The 21659-nt window shown below is 35.4% G+C and overlaps 3 protein-coding genes across 5 annotated transcripts; 1 reads left to right on the top strand and 2 right to left on the bottom strand.

Moving 5' to 3' along the window:
* Positions 1-209: 209 nt before the first annotated feature.
* Positions 210-5918, bottom strand: LOC140832054 (bZIP transcription factor 16-like). Of its 2 annotated transcripts, XM_073195839.1 has the most exons (14): positions 5797-5916; positions 5608-5710; positions 4988-5082; positions 4837-4890; positions 4678-4752; positions 3592-3669; positions 3441-3500; positions 3182-3348; positions 2669-2723; positions 1783-1819; positions 1422-1693; positions 1225-1302; positions 1006-1131; positions 210-718 (listed from the first exon to the last, which is right to left on the bottom strand). In XM_073195839.1, exons 3-14 carry the CDS (start codon positions 5057-5059, stop codon positions 644-646), a joined length of 1149 nt encoding a protein of 382 aa, XP_073051940.1. In that variant the 5' UTR covers positions 5060-5082; positions 5608-5710; positions 5797-5916; the 3' UTR covers positions 210-643. The 2 variants fall into 2 exon arrangements, with proteins under 2 accessions (XP_073051940.1, XP_073051939.1); XM_073195838.1 differs by having other exon boundaries at positions 5608-5918.
* Positions 5919-8261: 2343 nt separating this feature from the next.
* LOC140832050 (protein IWS1 homolog 1-like) lies at positions 8262-13631 on the top strand. Its single transcript, XM_073195832.1, has 11 exons — positions 8262-8440; positions 8704-9184; positions 10024-10140; positions 11089-11309; positions 11401-11530; positions 11609-11671; positions 11779-11856; positions 12155-12243; positions 12332-12397; positions 12500-12653; positions 13333-13631. Exons 1-11 carry the CDS (start codon positions 8421-8423, stop codon positions 13429-13431), a joined length of 1518 nt encoding a protein of 505 aa, XP_073051933.1. The 5' UTR covers positions 8262-8420; the 3' UTR covers positions 13432-13631.
* LOC140832051 (vacuolar protein sorting-associated protein 25-like) lies at positions 13344-17478 on the bottom strand. 2 transcript variants are annotated; one of them, XM_073195833.1, is made up of 6 exons: positions 17276-17478; positions 15827-15966; positions 14995-15048; positions 14821-14909; positions 14398-14738; positions 13344-14317 (listed from the first exon to the last, which is right to left on the bottom strand). In XM_073195833.1, the coding sequence occupies exons 1-6, from the start codon at positions 17332-17334 to the stop codon at positions 14077-14079; spliced, it is 924 nt and encodes a 307-aa protein (XP_073051934.1). In that variant the 5' UTR covers positions 17335-17478; the 3' UTR covers positions 13344-14076. The 2 variants fall into 2 exon arrangements, with proteins under 2 accessions (XP_073051934.1, XP_073051935.1); XM_073195834.1 differs by having other exon boundaries at positions 14130-14738.
* Positions 17479-21659: the final 4181 nt, after the last annotated feature.

Genomic DNA, 21659 nt, shown 5'->3' with positions numbered 1-21659 from the left:
GATAGTTTAAATTTGACTAATTACTTGATGGCGGGGTAACAAAGAAGGCCGACAACCTATCTCATTAAAAGCACTTTCAAAACTTGAGGGGAAAAAATCATAACTCAAAACCCTTTCTTCGTAGCTCATGATATAACCAGAGCTAACTAGATTTGGATCACATATAATTAGTTTATATGATGAAATATAGAATACGCAAGTGTTTGGCATGTTCAAACCACGATAGCATTCACGACATTAAGGCAAATACCCCTTCAAATCTTCTGTTTGAATGGGTGTTTTGCTCTTGTTACATATATATATATATATATATAAATGAATTATATCTGCTCAAAAAATACTTCTTAGAATGTGAGAATGAATATTTATCATTCATCTATACATAGGAGCACAGAAATGTCAAATGGAATAGGAGATCTGGACTCTAGAGACTCGCCAGCTCTACCTACAGTGGACCATGAAAGATTGGCTGAATCCAGCATCAGAAGTCATCTGATGCAGGTTCCGAGACTAAAATGACCAGCTCTAGTAAATTTATAGCTACATACAATCTAAAATCGGGGATTCACTCACTGGTTTTAATAGGTCAAGCCACAGGGATTCAATCTGCAATAAGACAGCAACAAAATTTTTTACCGACTCTTCATGAATCATGAGAATGTGTATCATCCTGTCTGCATCTCGGATCATCTTGATCTGGGTGTTCACCAAGTCTCTCCTGTAAGACCAAATTTGATGACTCACTAGTGGAACATCACGCACAACTGATCCTCAAAACTTGAGTAAATTCAAGTGGAAAATTTACTAGAATATGAATACATTACTATCAAACTATCACAAAAACGAATCATATATCCAAAAATATCCTGCGAGTTAGACTTCTACAATGAAGCCGAGTCCTAACAAGACAGACCAGTCTTAGGAGCTTTCTTATAGCCGTTGCTCACACAGGTAGACAGAATATCGTACGAATAGTATGATAGATAACTGGTATACTAAAAATACCTTCAGAGATGCATTCTGAGCAAAAATTTGCTCGTACTCACTCCTTATACGAGCCAATTCTGCTCTAAGAGAAGCATTTTCTTCGTTTAATGCTTCCGCTCGACTCGCCAATTCATCACATTCTGCCTAAAATCCGTGAATGGAAGTAAAAGACATCGTTATATAAATCGATGCCTGATTAATCAAGAACAGTAGGGGGAGTAACTAATAACTATGAACCTGCTTGCGTAATCGGGATCGACGAGCAGATTCCCGGTTAGACTGCTTTCTTCTCTGTCTTTTGAGGTCCCTGTCATCCTGACTCACGAAAAACATATACATGATAAATGTGCAGACAAAATCAAATCAAATGTAAAAGAACAGGAAGAAAAGTGAACTCCAATAAAGAAGGGAAAGGACAAGAAGGGAAGGAGAACCTGCATCCAGAGCTGTGACAGGGAGTTGTCTCGTGATCCAGTATTGACCACTCCTCCTGCGACTGGAGTAGTAAGAGTGTTTCCCCCAATTGCAGGAATAGGAGATGATGATGCTGTAGCAGCCCAATAATCCATTCCAATATTTAAGTTAGTGGCTGGACCAGGAATACCACTCACAACCCCTGCCGCTGGCACAATGGCCATAGGGTGAGGTGTAGCCAGTCCCCCATTCTGAGAAATGCGAGCAGCATTGCCATTTTGAGACGGTTCAGCTGTATCATGACATCATGATAAGACTTGAAGTCAAAAACTCGAGACCAGAAATAGCCAGCAGTAGAAGTAAAAACTCTTAGAACAGCACCTGAATCTTGCTGGCCACCAATCTTCTCTCCGGAATCCTGTAAAAGTAATGAAACAAGGCTCAGAAGAAGTTCATGAGTGGGAGTGATCTCATTATTTGAGCATACTTTGCGCTTACAAACTTTTTAGAGCACAAGGACAGCTTTGCTAAGGAGATTGCACACAGTTAATAGAACCTTTTCGGAGACAACACATCTTTGCCATGTGAAATTTATTAAATGAAACTCCATTCATAAGCTTTCGAGCATATCGGTTTATTAGGCCATGAGAGAGACAGTTGCATGAAACCAAACATATCCCTACTATCTGCTTAATCTTGCTAGACGGGATAAATCCTTCCGTAAGGCTAAACCATAGAACCTGATTGCTAGAAATAATGAGGACCACTGGCAAGCTTTTCCTTACATTCAGAACTAACACAAAGCCATGACAATAAATTTAGTCATCTAATTTTCCTTCGCCAAATCCAAATCAACAGATAATAATGAGTGATTTTCTCAGAGTTCTAAAAACCAACTGAAATATGAATGGAACAAATTCTAAGCATAATGTGTAGACTTCTGTTATTCCATTCATGCTTTCTTGCCTTCCATTTTATAACAATAATAGGGTAAAACAAAGAAAATGGATACTTCTTTGCTTATAGAATCCAAATACAATATTTCCAGTCATTGTTCATTACCCATGTTATTTAAAAATAAAAAATTACTCTTGCTTGATAAAATTCATATGATCTCGAATATCTGATCAGGAAGAATCTCAACTATATTTACTAAGAAAATGTGTGTCAATGCGTCAACTACTTAAGCAATGTCTATCAACAGTATCAATTCCAGGCATGTGATTCTTAATAATATAACATAGATGTTGAACGACGTGCAACTTACAGTTTGAAAATTAGCATCACTCCCTTCACTTGAACCTTCACTAGCATTCTCGGTACTGCGAAGTTTTATCAGCACAACAGTTTGAAAATCAAATAAAAAACAGTGTTCAACAGCAGACAAACATGTTTACTCATGCACACAACTCTGTGCTGATAAGAAAACAAAATGATATAGCATGTATAAGCAAACAAAGAGATTGAATGATGAGTAAAACATGAGAAATTATGCTGATGTGATGATCCTTCAAGCCGAGAAAAACAAGAGAGCAAAAAAAACTCTGTAGTACATCAACCATGTAAAAGTTTAGGAATCACAAGAGCTCAGCAAAGCAAAGCAAAAAAAAAAAAAACTGTTAAATAGGACATTTAAACATTATATCGAAGTTTGTCTCCATGGTCTCCCCAATAATGAGAACAGGTACAAATTATTGATATTTGTGCTTTCGTGCTCCACCAAAATGCATGATGAAATTTACATGGTACCTTAAACAATTTGTTCATTCATTCACCATACCTTTTAGAATTCAAACCATTTACAGATGCACCAGCTGTTTTTCCAGGTTCATTGTTCTTCCCTGTAATCATATTTAAACTGCCTAAACTTCCTCTAGATCTTTTGATTGGCAGTTTTTCCTTTTCAAACGACTTTCCATCCACCTCCATGTTTCCAGTCGAGTTGCCCTTTAATGAACATTTGAAAATCATTCTTTGATAAGTTCAAAACTTGTTATTTACAAGAGTGAACAAAATGAAGGGAGGCCATAATAACTTACAGTGCCTTCAGCAACACCATTTGTAGAAGGCATAGCAAAAGGACTGAATGGATATGATCCCTGAGCAGGTTCAAATACAATGGCAGGATTCAGGCAATTATGGAGAGGAATAGAATCTTAGCAATGCAATTGAAGAAAATTATGAGACTACCGGAGCCATGGTTGGGTGCCCATACGGGTACATCGTAACATATGGATGAGGTTGAGTTCCATAGGGTGGAATGAATTGCTGCATATTGCAGACGAGATAAGAATGTCAAGCAAAATCTACTGAAGTACACAAAGTTGGAACAAAACTAAAGAAAAGAAGAGTAACTAGAAGATTTATTCAAGTCCAGATTCTAATAGCATCAGAGCTTTTCACTCATTTAGGCTCAGCAAAAAAAGAAAAATACAGACAGTATTAGGAAGATTTAGTTCAGGAAGGGATGTTAGTTTAGTGATGAACATGTTTGTACACATCATGCACGGGATGGACTTGTTTAGGCTTCATCATTGCAAAATTATGTAATTAAGCTTAAATGTTCTTTCAGCTCCAAATATGGGTCTTCATTCTCTCCTTTTCAACCTTATCCTGGTTCATAAATACTCTGGATCAAGGAATCATTTTCTCTAAATTCAGTGGATCTTCTTCGAAAGATCTTTCACAGACTACTTATACCATCTCTAAATCATCAAGCACTTGCGTTCAACCACCAGTCAATTCCCTAACCAAAAACCATTCTCCGAAGTTGATAATTAGCAAGAGAAACTCATTTTGTGGTCATGATACGGATTTACCCTACCTGTGACAACAAGGTTTCATTTCTCCTAAATTTCACAAGCTGTCCATGCAACAAGTGCTATAGTCTACTAAAAGAACCATAAAAGTCCTTTGTATGCCTAAACTAGCTGGAATCTCAAGAAATCATGGTAAAATTTCATGATGAGACGTCAACATAAAGAGAGTCGTGCCTCCGACAACTTATGATTTTCCTTTAATCAAGATCTTTTACAAAGAGCTATGTTCAAATCCCATTAGAGTAAAGTAGTGTCGAGATATTTTAAACTTCACCTAGTTCAGACTTCAGGTGTTGGAAAAATTGGATTTTGTTATCTTTTTTGTATTTGTTAAAAGTTACCTCATTTTCATCACTAGAAAAATGTGGTGCATTTCTTGCAAGCTTATTAATCATCACAATGCCATAATATTTACTTCACTAGATTATCAAACCAAACAAAGTGAAAAATCTAATACCTGGACACCCCACATGTAAGGGTGCGACTGTGGACTTGATGCCAAGAACCCATGTGGAGGCATAGGGGAATATGCCTGCATAACCAAAATTCTTGCGCTAGAACTACCAATATTAGTGTTAATGAGGAAAAACATATGTATCTTGAAAAATTTTGTAACCTGGAAACCAGACCAATCAGCAGCAACCATGCCAGAGCCAGCCGAACTGTGCTCCTAGAAACTCCAAAAAAAAAAAGATGAGAACTAATTTCGATAATCAAGAAGAAGTACTTAATTGATGAAACCGAGAGCCCTAAACAAGGCTACAGACCTGTAAATGTGTCTTTGGCTCCTTTGCTTCCTTCCCCTCCTTGGAGGACTTGTCCACCTCACCATTCCCCATGTTTTAAGCCTCACCAATTCCTCCTATATCATCATATTGATCCGGTTTTCACACAATTAAACCATTATATATCCTTTCTTGAAAATTACAACAAATTATGTTGATACAAAATAAAGTTAACACGCCTATAACATGCTACTGTGTATTTCATAAATGAATAATGGTTAAGATTGAGATTTGTACCTAATCAGCTTGTTCAAGTATATATACACAATTCCCAAATACTTTAATACAGATGACGTGGGGAATTTAACAGTAATGTAGATGGAAATCATGTATAACTCTAGCAATGGCAAAAGCTTATCTCGTATGTCCTGATGAGTACCACCAAATCCTCAAGTGAAATAAATATCATGCATTGAAATCCTCACTTTATAAACCCAAATCAGAAAATCTACACAACAAACTCACGCATGCAGAGACATATGATTATATGAAAAATATTCACGACATATAATATTGTCCACAGTTAAAAAATGGGCAACACAAACACTCATCAAATGAATCAACAAACTAAGAAAGCTGGAATTTTCAATAACAGAGATTACCTCTAAAATGAAACACAGCTCCACAAATCTGAACGACTGTCCACTCAGCTACGCAACAGCTCAAATTCCTGTCTTGCTTCAACTATAAACTGTATTCGAACAGCTTCGAATTGAAATAAAAAAAATTGATTTTTGCCGGAAAATGGGGAGATTAAAATTTAATTGCATGGAATTCCAACAAAAAATTACGGAAGGAAATTAGGGCTTCGTTCGTGAGATCGTCCACATGGTTGCGTCGTTTTCTGCAGATTTGCACAGAAAATTTGCCGATGTGGTGTCCACCGTGGAATGAGTAATGTAATTCGTCCCTGTTTAACGGCTGCGATTGGGTTACGTGTTGTTGAGTAATTTTACGGGTCGGGGCATCTTGGACCCGTAACAGATTTTATTGTTGGGTAATAATTAATTAATGATATAAAAATATATTTAACTCAAAGAAGATATAATATAAATATATATAAATCAACTTATTCTATTTAAAAGGCATGCAAAAATCAGATCAAGCTGAATCTTCCAGGTCGACAAATCAAATTGTTTGCATCCATGGTTGAGATTATTTTTAACAGTAGTTAAATCAAAAAACTTCTTCATATTCAAAATTTAAATTCAACAAATACAAAAATTATGTAACAGATTTCGTTAAAAACATATTTTACTATAATTTATTTAGCTATTCTACTATTCGACAAACTAGAGTTTTGAAGCTTCACTTCGATAATCAATGCTTGAAATATAAAAATTTCATAAAATAGTTCAAGACTTCAGCGAGTGAAAGTACCAGACTCTGTCACAACGAGGATGACCATGAAGATGATTTCCATGTGTTGGTTTCTTGTCCCTTGACCAGAAAAATGTTTTGTCTCACATTTATTGGCAGTAACCTTGCATATATGATATCAACAGTGGAGCGCTGACTGTGATGGAATCATGTAGTCCAACAAAGAGAGCACAAAGATGTCGAAATAGCAGCAGTGACTATGTGGTGTATTTGGCAGGACCATAATGATGTTGTGTGGGCTGGAATTGTAAACCAGGAACATTATTCTTTTTATCAGCTTTGGAGCTTCATTCCCAATGGCATTTGTCTATTCATCTACCTGTGGTCTCACCACCAATATCACAACAGATTGGGGAGGAGTCATGGGTAAAACCACCAGAAAATTGGTTGAAATGTAATGTAGATGTTTCTGTCTTCATGTGTTATGGTTGTTTATTAAGGAACTCACATGGAATTGTGCTTGCTGTAATGTATGGTAATTTTAAGCCGACTTTAGCAGAAGTGTTGAGAATAAGAAAATCACTTAGTTGATATTTGAATATCACACACATCATAGTCGAATCCGATGTGTTCCTGATCATTGAAACTTCCCACAATCCGAAAACAGATTTTTCTGATTTGGTTCTTGTTGCCAAAGATCGTATTTTGCAAGACGATTGGCGAATTAAGTTGTTCATATTCTTGTTCAGATGGTTGTTTATGTATCTTGATTAATAGAATGAGTCGTCTCTTCTTCTAATATGATCTAATAAAATTGTCATGTTTTATTCAACAAAAAAGACACAAATTTAATAATCACCATATAATAATATCACTTGTAATTTATGTAATGATATGTCCCGATATCTGAATAAAACATGACAATCAAGTTTGATGATACCAACTTTTCCTTGGGTCCGGTCTGGTGAGCTTGAGCTTCAGATCAACAATGTTTTGAACCGGAACGGATGGAACACTAACGGTTTATACAGACTAATGATATTGGAAGGTGTCAAGAATTTTTCCGACACGACCACCTTGACCTTTTGATCGGATTTAAGAATAGAGAAGTGGGAAGATGCGATTGATCAAAGTTAATATCTTGATCCCCTCCTCATGAAATATAAATGGGCATTTATAGTGGTTGAGAGGACTTCTTCCCATACCGTGTCGAAGTCTATTTTAGGTAAATTTTATTATAAAATTAAATTCTTCTCCAATCACTGCAACTTCGGGCCGGATTCCTCGTCATCTAATCATCGGCGAGATTCTAGCATATTTAAAGATTATTAACGCTTTTGACATGTGACAAAGTTCTTAGGATAGGACATGCTTGGGCCTGAGATTCATGTCACAAGCAACTGTGCTTGACATAACCCTACTCCGGACGCTGATTGGGCTCGGATACGTGTGGTTCAGCTGAGCACCAGGACTCGACCGAAGTGTTTCAGCTACCCCGGCTCAGATACATGTGGTTCAGCTGAGCACCAGGACTCGACCGAAGTGTTTCGGACTACCCATGCTCGGCCGAAGTGGTTTGGCCGAGCACCAGGGCTCGGGCACTAGGGCTAGGCCGAGCCCTACCTTAGTGCTCGACCGAACCCTACCCTGGTGCTTGGTCATCAGGGGTGCGGCTGGACTTGGTGCTCGACTGATGTGTTCAAGAATGACGGCTGAGCTCGTTTATAGATAGTATCGAATTTGGACGAATTGTGCTCGACGGGTTACGTTTAAGGTCCTCGGGATGAAAACTCAAGCGCACTTGAATATTTTTGAGCGCATCAAAGTTAATAAAAAATGTTAGTTTATTTTTTTATCATATATAAAATAATAAAACATTATAAAAATATATATTAATTAACAAATTCCTTTCTTCTTGCGCTATAATATGAATGATCCCTAAAGCAGTTCACATATCTCAGCCATAAGCATAACGCAGGTGTTTATTTCCAAGGCAAAATTATATCATATACATCACCGAACGCCTGTATATCTGTCTATACAACATTCACGCAGTTCGCGCTTTAGAAGACGGGAGTATTTTTCTAAATCAATCATGGCATATGAAAACGATCCGTAAGTCTCCTTCCCTACTCAGGAATATCTTAGAATTAGGGTTTTTGAACCATCTATCGTCTGTCTTTTTATGTGAAATTATTTTTTTTAATCAAGATTTGGTTTTTATTATTATTTAGAATTGGGGGTTTTAAGAAGTCAATTGCCTCACCTTCCATCTCGTCGCGTATATGTGTGTATGTGTGTGTGGAAGTTTACTGTTTTTACGTAGAATTGTGATTTTTTTGTAATGGATCGATTTTGTGTGTGTGTTTTGAGTTCAGTTACCGAGATGAAGATGGCGAGCCATTGATGGATTTCGACGAGGATATCCAATCTGATCGTGATGAGCCTCAGCAAGACGACGGGAAATGGGGCTATGATAACAGACGCCAGCGATCTCCAACTCCTGTGTACAGCGACTTGAAAGTGAAGCCCCGGAAGCGATTAATAAAAAAATCTTCACCTGCGAAAGATTTGGGTCCAGTGGATTTTGGATTGAATGATGATGAGGGGGATTATGGTGGGTATGATGATATTCAGGAGGTGGCTGGAATGGTGAGAGATGATTATTTGGATGATGGAAAGAGGAAGAGGGAGAAGGAGAAAGGGATAAAAAGGAAAATTGTCGAGAAAAAGAGGAAGGGGGAGAAAGGGGATAAGAAGTTTAAGGTGACAAGGAGCGGGGGAGGGAGAATGACGGATAAAGAGGTCGATCCTGAGATGAAGGAGATGTGGGCCACCATAGCTGGTGGTGATTCAGAGGTTTAGCTCATTTACATGATACTCGATTTCTGCTTTTCATTTATGGTCATTGAAAATTTTGTGTTTTGTGAAGTGGAGTATTTTTTTCGTGCTTTATTTTTTGCATTTACCCGTGTTAGGTGGTGACGTGTGTAACCTGGTTTTGGAATTATGTTGAATTCTATGAATTTTTTGGCATGATTTGTATTGATGTGTGGATATGCTAATGGAAATAGGTTGAAACACTAGTAGTAACGAATATCGTTAAACTTCTACCACGTGTAACTGAGCACTTGCTTGCTTTAATAATTACACTTTATCAGTGATCTAGTAATCGTTTGCAATTTAATTTTGAATTATTTGATAAAGTCTTGGCGTCGTAAAACTGAATTATTTAACTGCTGGATACGAGTCAAGTATATCGAGAGGGATAATTATGACCTTCTGACCATTGTTGTGAACTCGTTTCTGGAGGGAAAAAAGGTCTTATTGCTTTAACTTAAATTGAGAATGACCTGATTTCACAAAGGTGATAAGAAAAACCATTTTTAGTAGTCAAGTTATTATAACGTCATCAAATATGTTTGTCATGATATTGCAATTCTAATTTCTTCTTCAGACAGATAACTTTTAAGTGGCGTTGATATTGGAGTCATTTTTCATACCCTTGCTCTCGCCAGGCTTTAAAAATATCATATTTTCTTCTGCTTGCTCTCCCCATGCGTTTTTTATTCCTTCAGTTTGTTCTTAGCATCAATAATGCCAATATACACTTCAAGTTTTCTGCTGAATTATATGTACATGATCTGTGTGTTAGTTTTGGTGGCTTTATTGATTTGTGTGGTTTCAAAATGGTATAGGATGATCAAGAAGGTGCTAGGACTCTGGATGATGATAACTTCATAGATGACAGTGGCTTGGATCCTGCTGACCGGTATGGAAGTGACAATGAACATTCACCAAGTCGTGCTCCCCAGGTTAGAAATGGATCGTACTTGGATTATGTGAGTTTGCTGCGCCATGAATGCCATAGCTGCTTGCAAATCAATTGCCATGCCTTATGTGGAAATCAGACTGATGAAATACATTTACTTCTCTGTTTCTTGTTTGCGTTCTCTGCTTTTTTCCTTGATTATACATTGCACTTTTTTTGTGGACAAATCTCTTTTGATCTTCTCTTCATGTGTCAACCAGAAGGATTCTGTCAGGGAAAAGGTGTGTGTTTTATTTGTGAGAAAGTATAGTGAAATTGGAAAAATATGGTTGTCATAAATGGTAGCAAAATTTAAAAATTGAAGGTCCTTTTGTCTGACAACTGCTGACTTGATTTATTCTTCCAAAACTGATCGATTAATGTTTAATGTCTGGTTTTTGGCATGATGGGTTTATAATTCTTGCCTGTTTATTGTTTAATTTCATGTGTACATGACCGTTTTGTGACTCGCAATTTAGTTTTGGACATAGATCATGAACCATGGTAGCCAAACTTCACCAGGCTGTATAAACAAAAATAGAGAACATGTCCAAACTGATTGTGTTCTCTTGCATTCATGTTCTTGAATGTTCCTGCTCTCTTTAAACATAATCCACTGCAGGATCATCATCCTTTTTCTGTTTTGGAATTTGGTTTTTGTTGACAAATGCCATTGCAATTGAACTTGAAGCACTTCAATGCAAAAAATAAATTTTGATACGCGTTTCTCTCTCATAGTTTCTCATAATTAATTTCACCTCTTGTTTCTCAGTTTAAGAATTATGCTAGATCGAATCGTTTATATTCCAACGAGTTTTCATTTGAAGCAAAAGGTTTAATGCAGATACAGCTTCCATAAAACAATATCAATATTAATGACATAGATATTATCGTTTTTGTTGTTTTCATTTTGTTCTTTTACCTGGTTTTATCACCCTGTATCATTTTGTAGGCAGAAGAGGGAGAGGAGGATGAGGAAATCAATGAGCTTTTCAAGATGGGAAAGAAAAAGAAGAAAAATGAAAAAAGTCCTGCAGAAACTGCACTACTTGTAGAGAAGATCATGGCTGAGCTTGAAGTTGTTGCAGAAGAAGATGCGGAGCTTAATAGACAGGCAAAGCCTGCTGTAAATAAATTAAAGAAGCTCCCTCTTCTCATGGATGTCCTTGCTAAGTTAGTCATTTGGTTCTCTTGTTTTCTACAGTTCCATATGTATATCTGGAATTGTTCTAATCTTTTTTCATGAGGCTTTTTTTTGGGGTAGAAAACAACTTCAGCAAGAGTTTCTGGATCATGGAGTTTTAAATCTTTTAAAGAATTGGCTTGAACCACTACCAGATGGAAGCTTGCCGAATATTAACATCCGTGCTGCAGTCTTAAAGATCCTGCATGATGTATGACCACGTACATTTTATAAGTGTTCTTATTAAATTTGAAAATTGTTTGGACACTATTAATTCCTTGCCTTGCAGTTGCCAATTGATTTAGAGCAGCATGATAGAAGAGAACAACTAAAGAAGAGTGGCCTTGGGAAGGTTGAGTTTGTATAACTTGAAGATTGTCTTTTGTGATAATACTTTCTTTTCTACTGCTATGGATTAAGTTGAAAACTAGTAGTTATGGCCATTTTATATTTTGACAGGTCATCATGTTTTTTTCCAAATCTGACGAGGAGACTACAGCCAACAGAAAACTCGCGAAAGAGTTGGTTGATAAATGGGTAAAATACAACCTTTCATCCGATTTAATTGAAGAATATGATACTTCCATTCTGCTTTCTCCTGCTCGAGTGTAGTTATTGTATAGCGTATCCACGTTGAATTTACTGGTTTTATTATGATCTAAGGAAAATATGGAGGTGTGCTAATTTTATTTCTAGGTCTAGAAACATGGAATTTTTTCTATGTAATAAATGTGATGGTATAATTCTAGCAATTTGAAATGTTCGTGAGAATCTTAATCATTTTTTAACATTGATTTCTTGAATCCATTCAACTTTCTGAATGTTATTCACGCAGAGCCGACCAATATTCAACAAAAGCACAAGGTTTGAGGATATGAAAAACTTTGAGCATGAACGGGCTTTCAGGAGCCCCTCTGTTAAGAAGTATGGATCATCTTTTCAGCGCCAGAAAGTTTGTACGGTACATACATAACATACATGTTAAAAGAATGACTATTTTAAACCACTGCAGGGTGATGAGTAAAGCAGGAGCCATGGCATCCCGAGACGACGACCTTGATTTAGCTGAATTTTCACAGTGCGTTGCAATCTGAACCTGATTGATTCTTTTATCTGGTGGTTCCATTTTTTAGAGTACACACCTAAGCTTCAGTATTTCACTGTTCTTCATAATTTGAAGGGGGGCAAAATCTGGTCAGTCATCCTCTAGGCAACATGCCTCAAGGCCTGAAGCAATGTCAATGGATTTTGTGGTGCGTCCTCAATCGAAGGTGGATCCAGATGAAGTTCGAGCTCGAGCTAAACAAATGGTTCAGGATCAGCGTCGGGCAAAGGTTAGCTACTCTTTCCCCTTTTGAGACAATCTCATACAGAAAACTCACGTTTAACATCCTGGGGAAGTATAGACATTTAGATTCCCATTGACAGAGTGGGTTGTTTGTCTAAAGAGAAAAATTGCCAAACCTTTCTTGGGTTTGCTTGGATTTCTGTAATCATATACCGGTTGAAGAGCATTTTCATCCCTCTTTCGTTTTAACATTGTGGTACCTTCTTTGGTGGCTATATGTGGCTTCTCTTTGAAAATATTCAAAATTTGATTTTGACTCAACAGCAAATCTACATATTTACTTTTTCACGCCCTTGGCTTCTTAGTGCGGTCAAACAATGGGCCAAACTCCAAGGAAGCAATGACTAACCATTTGGTTCTATCACACGAACCGTTTCTTTTTTGCTCACTGGTTGAAATTGAATTACAATGTTCTCTTTTTGCCTAGTTGCTCAATATTACTTCGTTGAATTTGATTTTACCATGTATTTTGGAGAATGAGCAAATTTTCCTTTTGATTATGATAATAATGATATTTAAATTCCGTCAGATCCGATAAAGTTTATGATATTTGACGGCCGTGGTGCTTACTTCTAACCTATAATACTACGGCTGTGCTCATTCTCGTCTTAGCTTTTCTGTTGTTCGATCACAAGTTACATGCTCAATTTTTTTAATGCCGGCAGATGAACAAGAAGCTGCAACAATTGAAAGCCCCAAAACGGAAGCAGCTACAAGCTACCAAACTCAGCGTGGAGGGTCGTGGCATGGTGAAATACCTGTAGTGCCCGACTGCTCGTTCGGAAATATAATTAAAAACTATTGCAGTACAGTGTTCAGGCCTCGATTGACTTGGGTGATAATAAGACAAATCTATTTATTAGTAGTGTTCGTGTGTGATGTATTGTAACTACATGCCTTAGCAGATGATGTGGGATTTCATGGATTCTGTTCTAATAATCATTTCAAAATCTCTGTTTTGGGATGAATGCCTTTAAAAAAGAGATGAGTAACTTGATGTGATCAACAGGCGAGGCCTCCCAAGTCCAATCGATTACACATCTTAATCAGAATTAGAGGCAGATGCTTCTAGAGCTAAAAGTGTAGTTGCTCAAAAATCATAAAATTTTGAATATCGTTTTGATCTAAATATACCTCTTTAGCAGGTGTTTTTGATCCTGCATGGGGTCTTAGCTGGTGTTTTTGATAATTTCATTCTCAACCATAAAGCTCTTTCAGGTTGCACGATGGCACAATTGTTCACCTCCGTAGGAGAGCACTGTTTTAGAACACTAGAAGCTGAATAGTGAAAACTTTTACTCGACAAATCTCTGCTTTCTCAGGAGGTGTGGCATGGTAAGATATAATGAATTCATAAATCTTATATGTCTCAATTACATTGTCAGAGATCAGGTTAGTAATATAACATATCAATTTTTAATACTGATTATAAACATGGATATGTGTGTGCAGTCAATAACAAAGTAGTAGTGCATAAATGCAACACATGTTTCCTTGCCCTGGTACCAACTCAAACTCACACGACAAGACATCACCACTCCGTGAACATTCCCGCTAAACCATGGATACATGACATTCCTGAGCAAGACAAAACCTTTGGAGTGGCTGAAGTTTTGATGAACTCTGGACCATGAAAATGTCGCAATTATTCTGTAAATATAAAAATCTTGAGAACTCTCCGACACAACTCTGTTGAAAAGAACGGGTCATCTTGAAAGCGGAAAATTTACAATGAAAATTTAACACCCTCGTCGTCGGCCGAGGTTCCTTTGAAGATGACAAGTTTCCCCTTATGCTCTAGCTGTTTCAAGGCTCGCTTTAGAATTGTACGGTCCATTCCATGAAGCTCTGGTTTCCACGGACAAACGAGACCAAGAGTTTGTCCCAGTCGCAGAAACCACGTAGAAAATAAGAAAATAGATAGAGGAAAAAAACCAGAAAGTGTTCCTCGTACATAAATTGTGTTGCAAGATTCAAGAACTAAGAATGTGTACCTGTCCCTCGTAGACTCGACCCCTGACCGTATTTCCTCGACTGTCATGACACTGTCCTCAAATCCATTATCCTTCACCTGTAAAACACAAGAGACGTCCCACATAGAGCAACGATTCGAGGAAATCAGCACTTCGATGGAAAATTAGATTGATACTCACGAAGCGCAATATCAAGTCAGCCCAATCTTGGATCCGATGCCAAAGTATTAAACATTTTCTGTTACCTTTATCTAACCATTCTGCACGTCCTGTCCGATTTTATTTAATAATATAAGTAATAAAACTTTTATAAAGATTCTATCGACTTAATAATTCCATAAATGTACATCATACCTTCGGAAACTAAGGCTGACAGAAATGCCTCCTTTGCTTCATGACTTAAAGATCCTGCAGTATCATGATTCAAACATTTAATTGAGCAACAATCAAAATCACAAACGTTTTGCGATAATAGTTATATATGAAATATAAAAAACAACATATCCATTAAGGAACACCCAATTGACAAGGTTCTCTCTCATAAAGGCAGTGATATAGCTATCCAATCACCAAGTCTTCTAATTGGAAAGAAGTAGCAATTTGCAAACTGCCCAATATCCCAACTTTTAACGTTTGACAAGACTTGCGATGAGTGATCGAGCTATTAATCACACCTTTTAATTTGCATATTTTTCGTTTGAAGGCCACTCCCGTGTTATATCGCTATTACATATGCAATGCTATCCTATAAGCATTTGAATGCTCTTCTATTCAAATGATACTTTCACCTACTCTACCACACATATTATATTCACCATGCTCTACTTTATAGGGTAAACTTGTGATTATCCAACAAAAGAAAACCCCAGACAGGCATTAGTTTTTGGGTGGACGCCGACGGTTCAAATTTTAAGCAAAAAACATGAAGTCTGATCTATATCCCGCTCAAAAACAATCACAGCCAATTTCCAAAACAATAAATAGAAAGCAGAAAGCAAGAACCACTATTTACAGGTTGTGAGTCCAGTCCAATGTTAGCTAGAAAAGGACCTTGTTCTGCAAGTCGAATATGAGTAAATTATCCGCAAGTAGTGATATACAATGAATTAATTGCACAGAGACACGTGTCAAAAAATCAAAAAGAGAGGAAAAACTAAAATAAAAACAGCACGACAGGAAGACTTACTTTCAATACCAGGATTACTGAACAATGGGAAATCTTCTTCCAGTCCAATGGAAAAGATTTTTTGAGTTCTACAGAAATCGAGTATCAGCTCCTTCCAGAGTTGTATCTGCTTGTCCCTGGTTTCTCTAACCGGCTGCAAACTACAAAATAAAGAAAGTTATCGTGTCAAAGGGACAAAGGTCTCTCTTTGAAAGAGCGTGTGGAACAGAATAAATGAAGAAGTAATTATTTTTGCAGCTCCAGAACCATGATTCATAAAATTTGAAGAATCTAGCACCACTGCGACCAATTTCCATGGAAAGCAAAAGATTTCACAGAAGTTGTTTGTCTATCATATATTTAAGGGAAATACAAAATACTATACTAATGAAGGGCATTCAATGCACAATTTTTTACTATAGGTAAAATAAGCACTGAAATATCTTAAATTTGAAGCCAAAGCATAAAAGATGAAAGATTAAGGCCAATCATCAATTTTGAGATGTAACACACAAAAGGAATAGAATCGATCACGGTGCCATGTAAGCTAACATTCATGGGAATTTTCCTTATGGAAATCAAATCATGTTTGAAGGCTTTATCTCTCCACCATAACATGACAACTCCCTGTACTCTAAATGTTACCGAAGAAGTAAACATCATATAAACCAACATCAAATACACACATGTAGTATAGCCAACATATTCATCAATCTAGGAAATCCACTAAGGTAGGGAGAACCCTCCTTTCATATTATACGAAAATGATAAGAAAAAAAGTATGGCTTGATTCCAGAACTACTTCTTCACCTAGCCTATGTCGGCATGGTTTAACTATTCCAGTGTGAGCGCCTCTTGTAGCCTAAAAAGGAAAATCAGCCACAACAGAGAACTTGACTATTTCACTGAGAATTGAGATGCTTGAAATGCTTAACAAAACATCAGCAACTCATTAAAAGATGCTACAAAAGCCATTGAACCAAAACAAGCAATGTATAGAATCCCCATAACTCGACCACCTATAGGATATTTTTGAATCAGCTCAAGAAAAACCACTAGAGTCTAGGATAAATGAGCTCAATAAAACAACATAAATTTTTCATTGTTTCTAAAATATTCCACTCAAAGAACAGAGCAAATTCCAATTTGAGTTGAAAAAGAAACACAACATTTAAAAGTTTATTCATTATATTCTATCAATTCATAACCTATTCCTTTGTGTATTTTTCAGGAATTAGATACTGCATAAATTTCTCAACACCCGCTCCTCAACTAATTTGATCCAACCACTAATTTTTCGTTTACATCCTAAATTCAAGAAATAAGCCGACTATTCTTACAGCTTAAAACCAATAATCCATAAATTTGCTTACTTCATAGCAACAAAAAAAACCCGATTTAAATACCAATTTAAGCACAAATATGAATCTAAAAAAATGACAATGGTAAAAATAGGGAAGCGAGGAGTACGTGAAGTAAGGAGGGTAGTTAAAGAAGTTGGGGAGCTTGAATTCACCCAACGTCTGCATATTTTTTTTCTTTGCTTCGGATCAGATCTTTAAAGTCAGAAAATTTGCAGGAAAACGGAAAAAAATTATGTAACGTAATAATGTCGTGGATGAACAAATTTTGATTTGAGTTCGCACGCACAGGTCACTAAGGCGTGGCAGTAGGGTAATGCATATATCAAAATTTATAATTACTTCCTACAATCAATATATTTAATAAAAAGAATTACAAACGATTTTTTTTATATATAAAAAAAACCATGAGAATATTATTACACCAAATTAAAAAATTATTACATTCGAAATGGACGTAAGAGGAATAACAAATATTTGATCTTACTATATGTACATTCTTTAATTTAATTTTTCAATATAACAAGTTTGCTCAAAAAAATATTTATCTTACTATATGATGTATTCTTCTAACTTGAATATATGTGTCGAATCTCAAATTAATTTTCTTCTTTTTTTTTTTTCTTTCTCGGAATGAATCATAGTTAGTGGTAGAGTGGATCAAGTAGTAATTTCAAACTTATTAAATTGGAGAATTAAATAAAATAGCCCGTCAAACTTTTACATTCAATTTGATAATTGCTCATTGAGACAAAACGTCATTACCGTACTGTCCACTTTAGTACATTGTTTATAAGCTTTGTTATTTGAAGTAGAGAGACTTTAGCCTTGTGAGAAATTGGTCCATACGATTCTATACTCTTTTCTTGTATACAAATATATTATATTGTTGTCAACTGTAATAATACTTTGCATTTGACATTTGTGGTATAATTTTGATTTTATTAGTATCCAATCTTACTCAATGTATTGAGAAATCTCAAAGTTTATCAATATTACAACCCTTCATAGTTTTTCATTTTTTATCTTTATATCTTGCTTTTCTGGTGTATCTAGGATTTTAGCTTGTTTTCGGCTTCTGTGAGTGAATGTTGATAGCTTCTCTTCATCTCCTAGGTCACTTGATTGAATTTTCAGCTTCTCTGTGTGAATGTTGATAGCTTTTCTTCATCTCCTAGGTCACTTGATTGAATTTTCAGTTTCTCGGTGTTCTTGTTGTGTTGATCTTTTTCCTTGCTTTTCTGGTATGTGGTGAACTATTTTTTCTTTTGAACTTGAAGTTGAAGTATTCTTCCTTTTCTTGACATCTTCGAAGTTGGCTTGTATTTTTTTATCTATCACCAATCCTTCCACTACGATGGACATTGTGCTATTATTTTGTTTTACATTGTTGTCTAACTTAAACAAGAAGTTGTGTTTGACAGTATTTTGCTCCTCAAGTTGTTGGAGATATTATTTAGGTATTTCATCATGAAATTAAGAAATGTTATTTTTTATCGATGTGAAATCGAGATGAACTGTTGTTATATTACGAAATATGTTATCTTCAATGTCTTTTCAATGAACTCTTGTACTGGGAAGCCTATCAACATCACAGCAATATCCTCAAACAAAGTAATCATTGCCATCAAATCATTTTCTTGTACAGTTAATGACAAACGATACATGTTTATATTTCATTGTATGTTGTAAATATTTAATTATCTTATTTGTAATATATGGTGTTAGTGATTATCATCTTATCTTGGAATGATCTTAATGTTGAAGTCGATGTTGTGGATGCAATTGTTTCCTTCAGTTGTTTTTTTGATTGCTTTCGGACAGTTTTGACATGCTTCATACCATGGGGTCGATTTGTTCTCAATCTTTGAAATAATTCCTTCGAGACAATAGTAGTGATTCTGTAGACGTAGACAATAACATGGGAAAACAATAATTGATATTGGATTGACTACAATAATGTTTTTGTTTGGGAAATGTGACTAAAATGTTCTATTGTTTTTACCAAGAGTATATATGGAGTGTATATATTATATGTGATAGGCTTATAATAGTTTGTATTTTTTTTTGTCATATCTCTTATTGTTACCACTTTCAACGTGCTTAATTGACACATTTTTGTGTGATTTATTGTAGGATGAAGTTTTCTGTTCATGCGATAAAATTGGGCTAAAAAAGTGATTTTATATCACAATTAAAATTGTCGATATGATCGTAGTGGAAGACTTGAACAGAAAAATTCAGAATTGGTTTTTGGATAAGGCGTGATCACGCCTTATGAATGCTCCTCGGCTGCTTAGTGAGAATTGAAGAATTTTCATATCAAAGAAGAAATAAAAGATAGAGTTTTTTTTCATGAAAAAAACTCTATATTTTTTAGTAGATATTTCATATTATCTTTTAATTTTTTAGTGATTATGTTTTAATTTGGATTAATGGGCTTTTTAGCTTTAGACCCAAAAAGACTACCCCGATCTCACGTGAAAACAAAAAGAGAAAGGAGGCAGCAGATTTTTCATCATTCAACTCACAATTCTCCAACCTCTCATCCAAAATACTCACGTGAAAGAAGAATAAGAAAGGCGCAAGGATTTTCTCTCCGATTATCTCCACACTATTAGGCTAAGTTTTATTTCTGATTTAAGGGTTGTTTTTACTATTTAATTTATCACTGTGAGGTATTCGTTCTTAGATTTAATATTCTTGTTATTTCAGTATTTGTCGATTTATGATTTAATTATATGAATGTTATACGTCAATTAATCTGACAATTTAATTTGATGTATGATTTTCTAATGCTAATCATGAATTCAGTGATCCGTAATTGTCATGAACGATTGGTACACGAGTAGCATAGATTAGATGTGTTGTGCTATCATAGTATATTTAGTCTAAATAAATCAACGAAACTCGATCTATCAATTGCAGCTATCTCGATTGTTAGATTTTAGGATTAACTGTTTTCACAAAACTGAAATGTTATTTTTAATTAATATGGAACGCTACTGTGCCCAGTTAATTATCAATAAGTTTTGACTGGATGCTGGGTTCAGTCAATTATTTTAGGAAAACACAAGAATTTTAGCGGCTATCCCTATAATTCTAAGGTTAATTGCTTGGAACAATTTGAATAAATTATTTGTTAGCCAATGAACAGTGATATAATTAAATAGTAGAACTCCCTTGAATCAGATCTTTCTCATATTAATTCTGCATTTTATTCTAGTTGATTAATTACCATTTTAACTTATTATTTTACTTTCTTAGATAAATTTAGTTTATCATTTTATTTAATTCATATCCAAAATCCTCCTTTTATTTACATTTTACTCGAAAGAAATAAATCTACCGTTCTCTGTGGATTCGACCATACTCATCATTACACTAGTTTTTATTCAAAAGAGTAGGAATTAATTTGGTGGTCAACGACAGCACACCAATATGCTGCAACCTATTGCTTGTTAAGCAATTATATGTTAATGATGTAGATAAGGACAATATCTAATCCTGAATTTATTTGATAATGATGTTGATAAGGACACGATTAAATCATGTATACCTCTGTTAAAGTATGTATTTCCTTTTGTAACTGTGCAATAATGACAAGTCTTCGAACTTGATACCATCTTTTCCATATACATCATATCCAAGTTGATGTTGTTTTGATCAGTTTCCAACATGTTCATGTGTACAAAATAATGACATTCTAAAGGTTTGAATATTATTTCAAGTGAATATAAATGAGGTGTAGATTAAAATTTACTATAGATTATACCATGAGATCAAGTCCTTGGCTTCGAAAGAAATTACCTTCAGCTTCATAAATTAAATTCTTGCAGTAATGCTAAACAGAATTATTAAAATTGATAAATAGTGTTGGATATATTTAAGTTTATACACAAATAATTTTTACGTTATTCTGAGCAAAAATGAAAATACCAAAAAATACATTAACAATATAACGAAAATGGTTTGCTTTGGAATATTTTTAACAAAGGACAAAATTAGAAAAATAGACATAAAAAATGTTAAATTATACATATTTGTTCTCTTCCTAGTATTGAATACAATGATGAGAAATCTTCCCCTTGCAAAATTTCTTGTTGATGCTGAAGATTTGAATTCTCGTCTTTGAATTTGGGGATGTTTTGATACGAAATATTAGGATTATTATTTCCTTCAACTCAAATTGCAGCAACTTGATCAGCAGTAGGAGTATTATAATATCGTTGATCTAAACCTGCATCCTTACAGATCTGAATAGTTAAATCTTTAACAGAAGGAAAATCATTTATTCTTCGTAATAATTGATCATATGGTTTCTTTTTCATAACTCCCATCAACAGCTCCATAGTATCTCTTGAGAGATCTGCATTGTCCAAAACACTCAATCTATTGTTCAATTTATTCGTATTATCCCAGAATTACAGTTGGAAATACGATGGTCTGTCATCACGAGGAATCATAGGAGGAAGTGTATGGAAAATCTGACC

The sequence above is a fragment of the Primulina eburnea genome, chromosome 5 (assembly GCF_022965805.1).
Source record: "Primulina eburnea isolate SZY01 chromosome 5, ASM2296580v1, whole genome shotgun sequence".
Classification (NCBI taxonomy): Eukaryota; Viridiplantae; Streptophyta; class Magnoliopsida; order Lamiales; family Gesneriaceae; genus Primulina; species Primulina eburnea.
The sequence above is the reverse complement of the archived record's forward strand: the minus strand, read 5'-3'. Positions and strand labels throughout refer to the sequence as shown.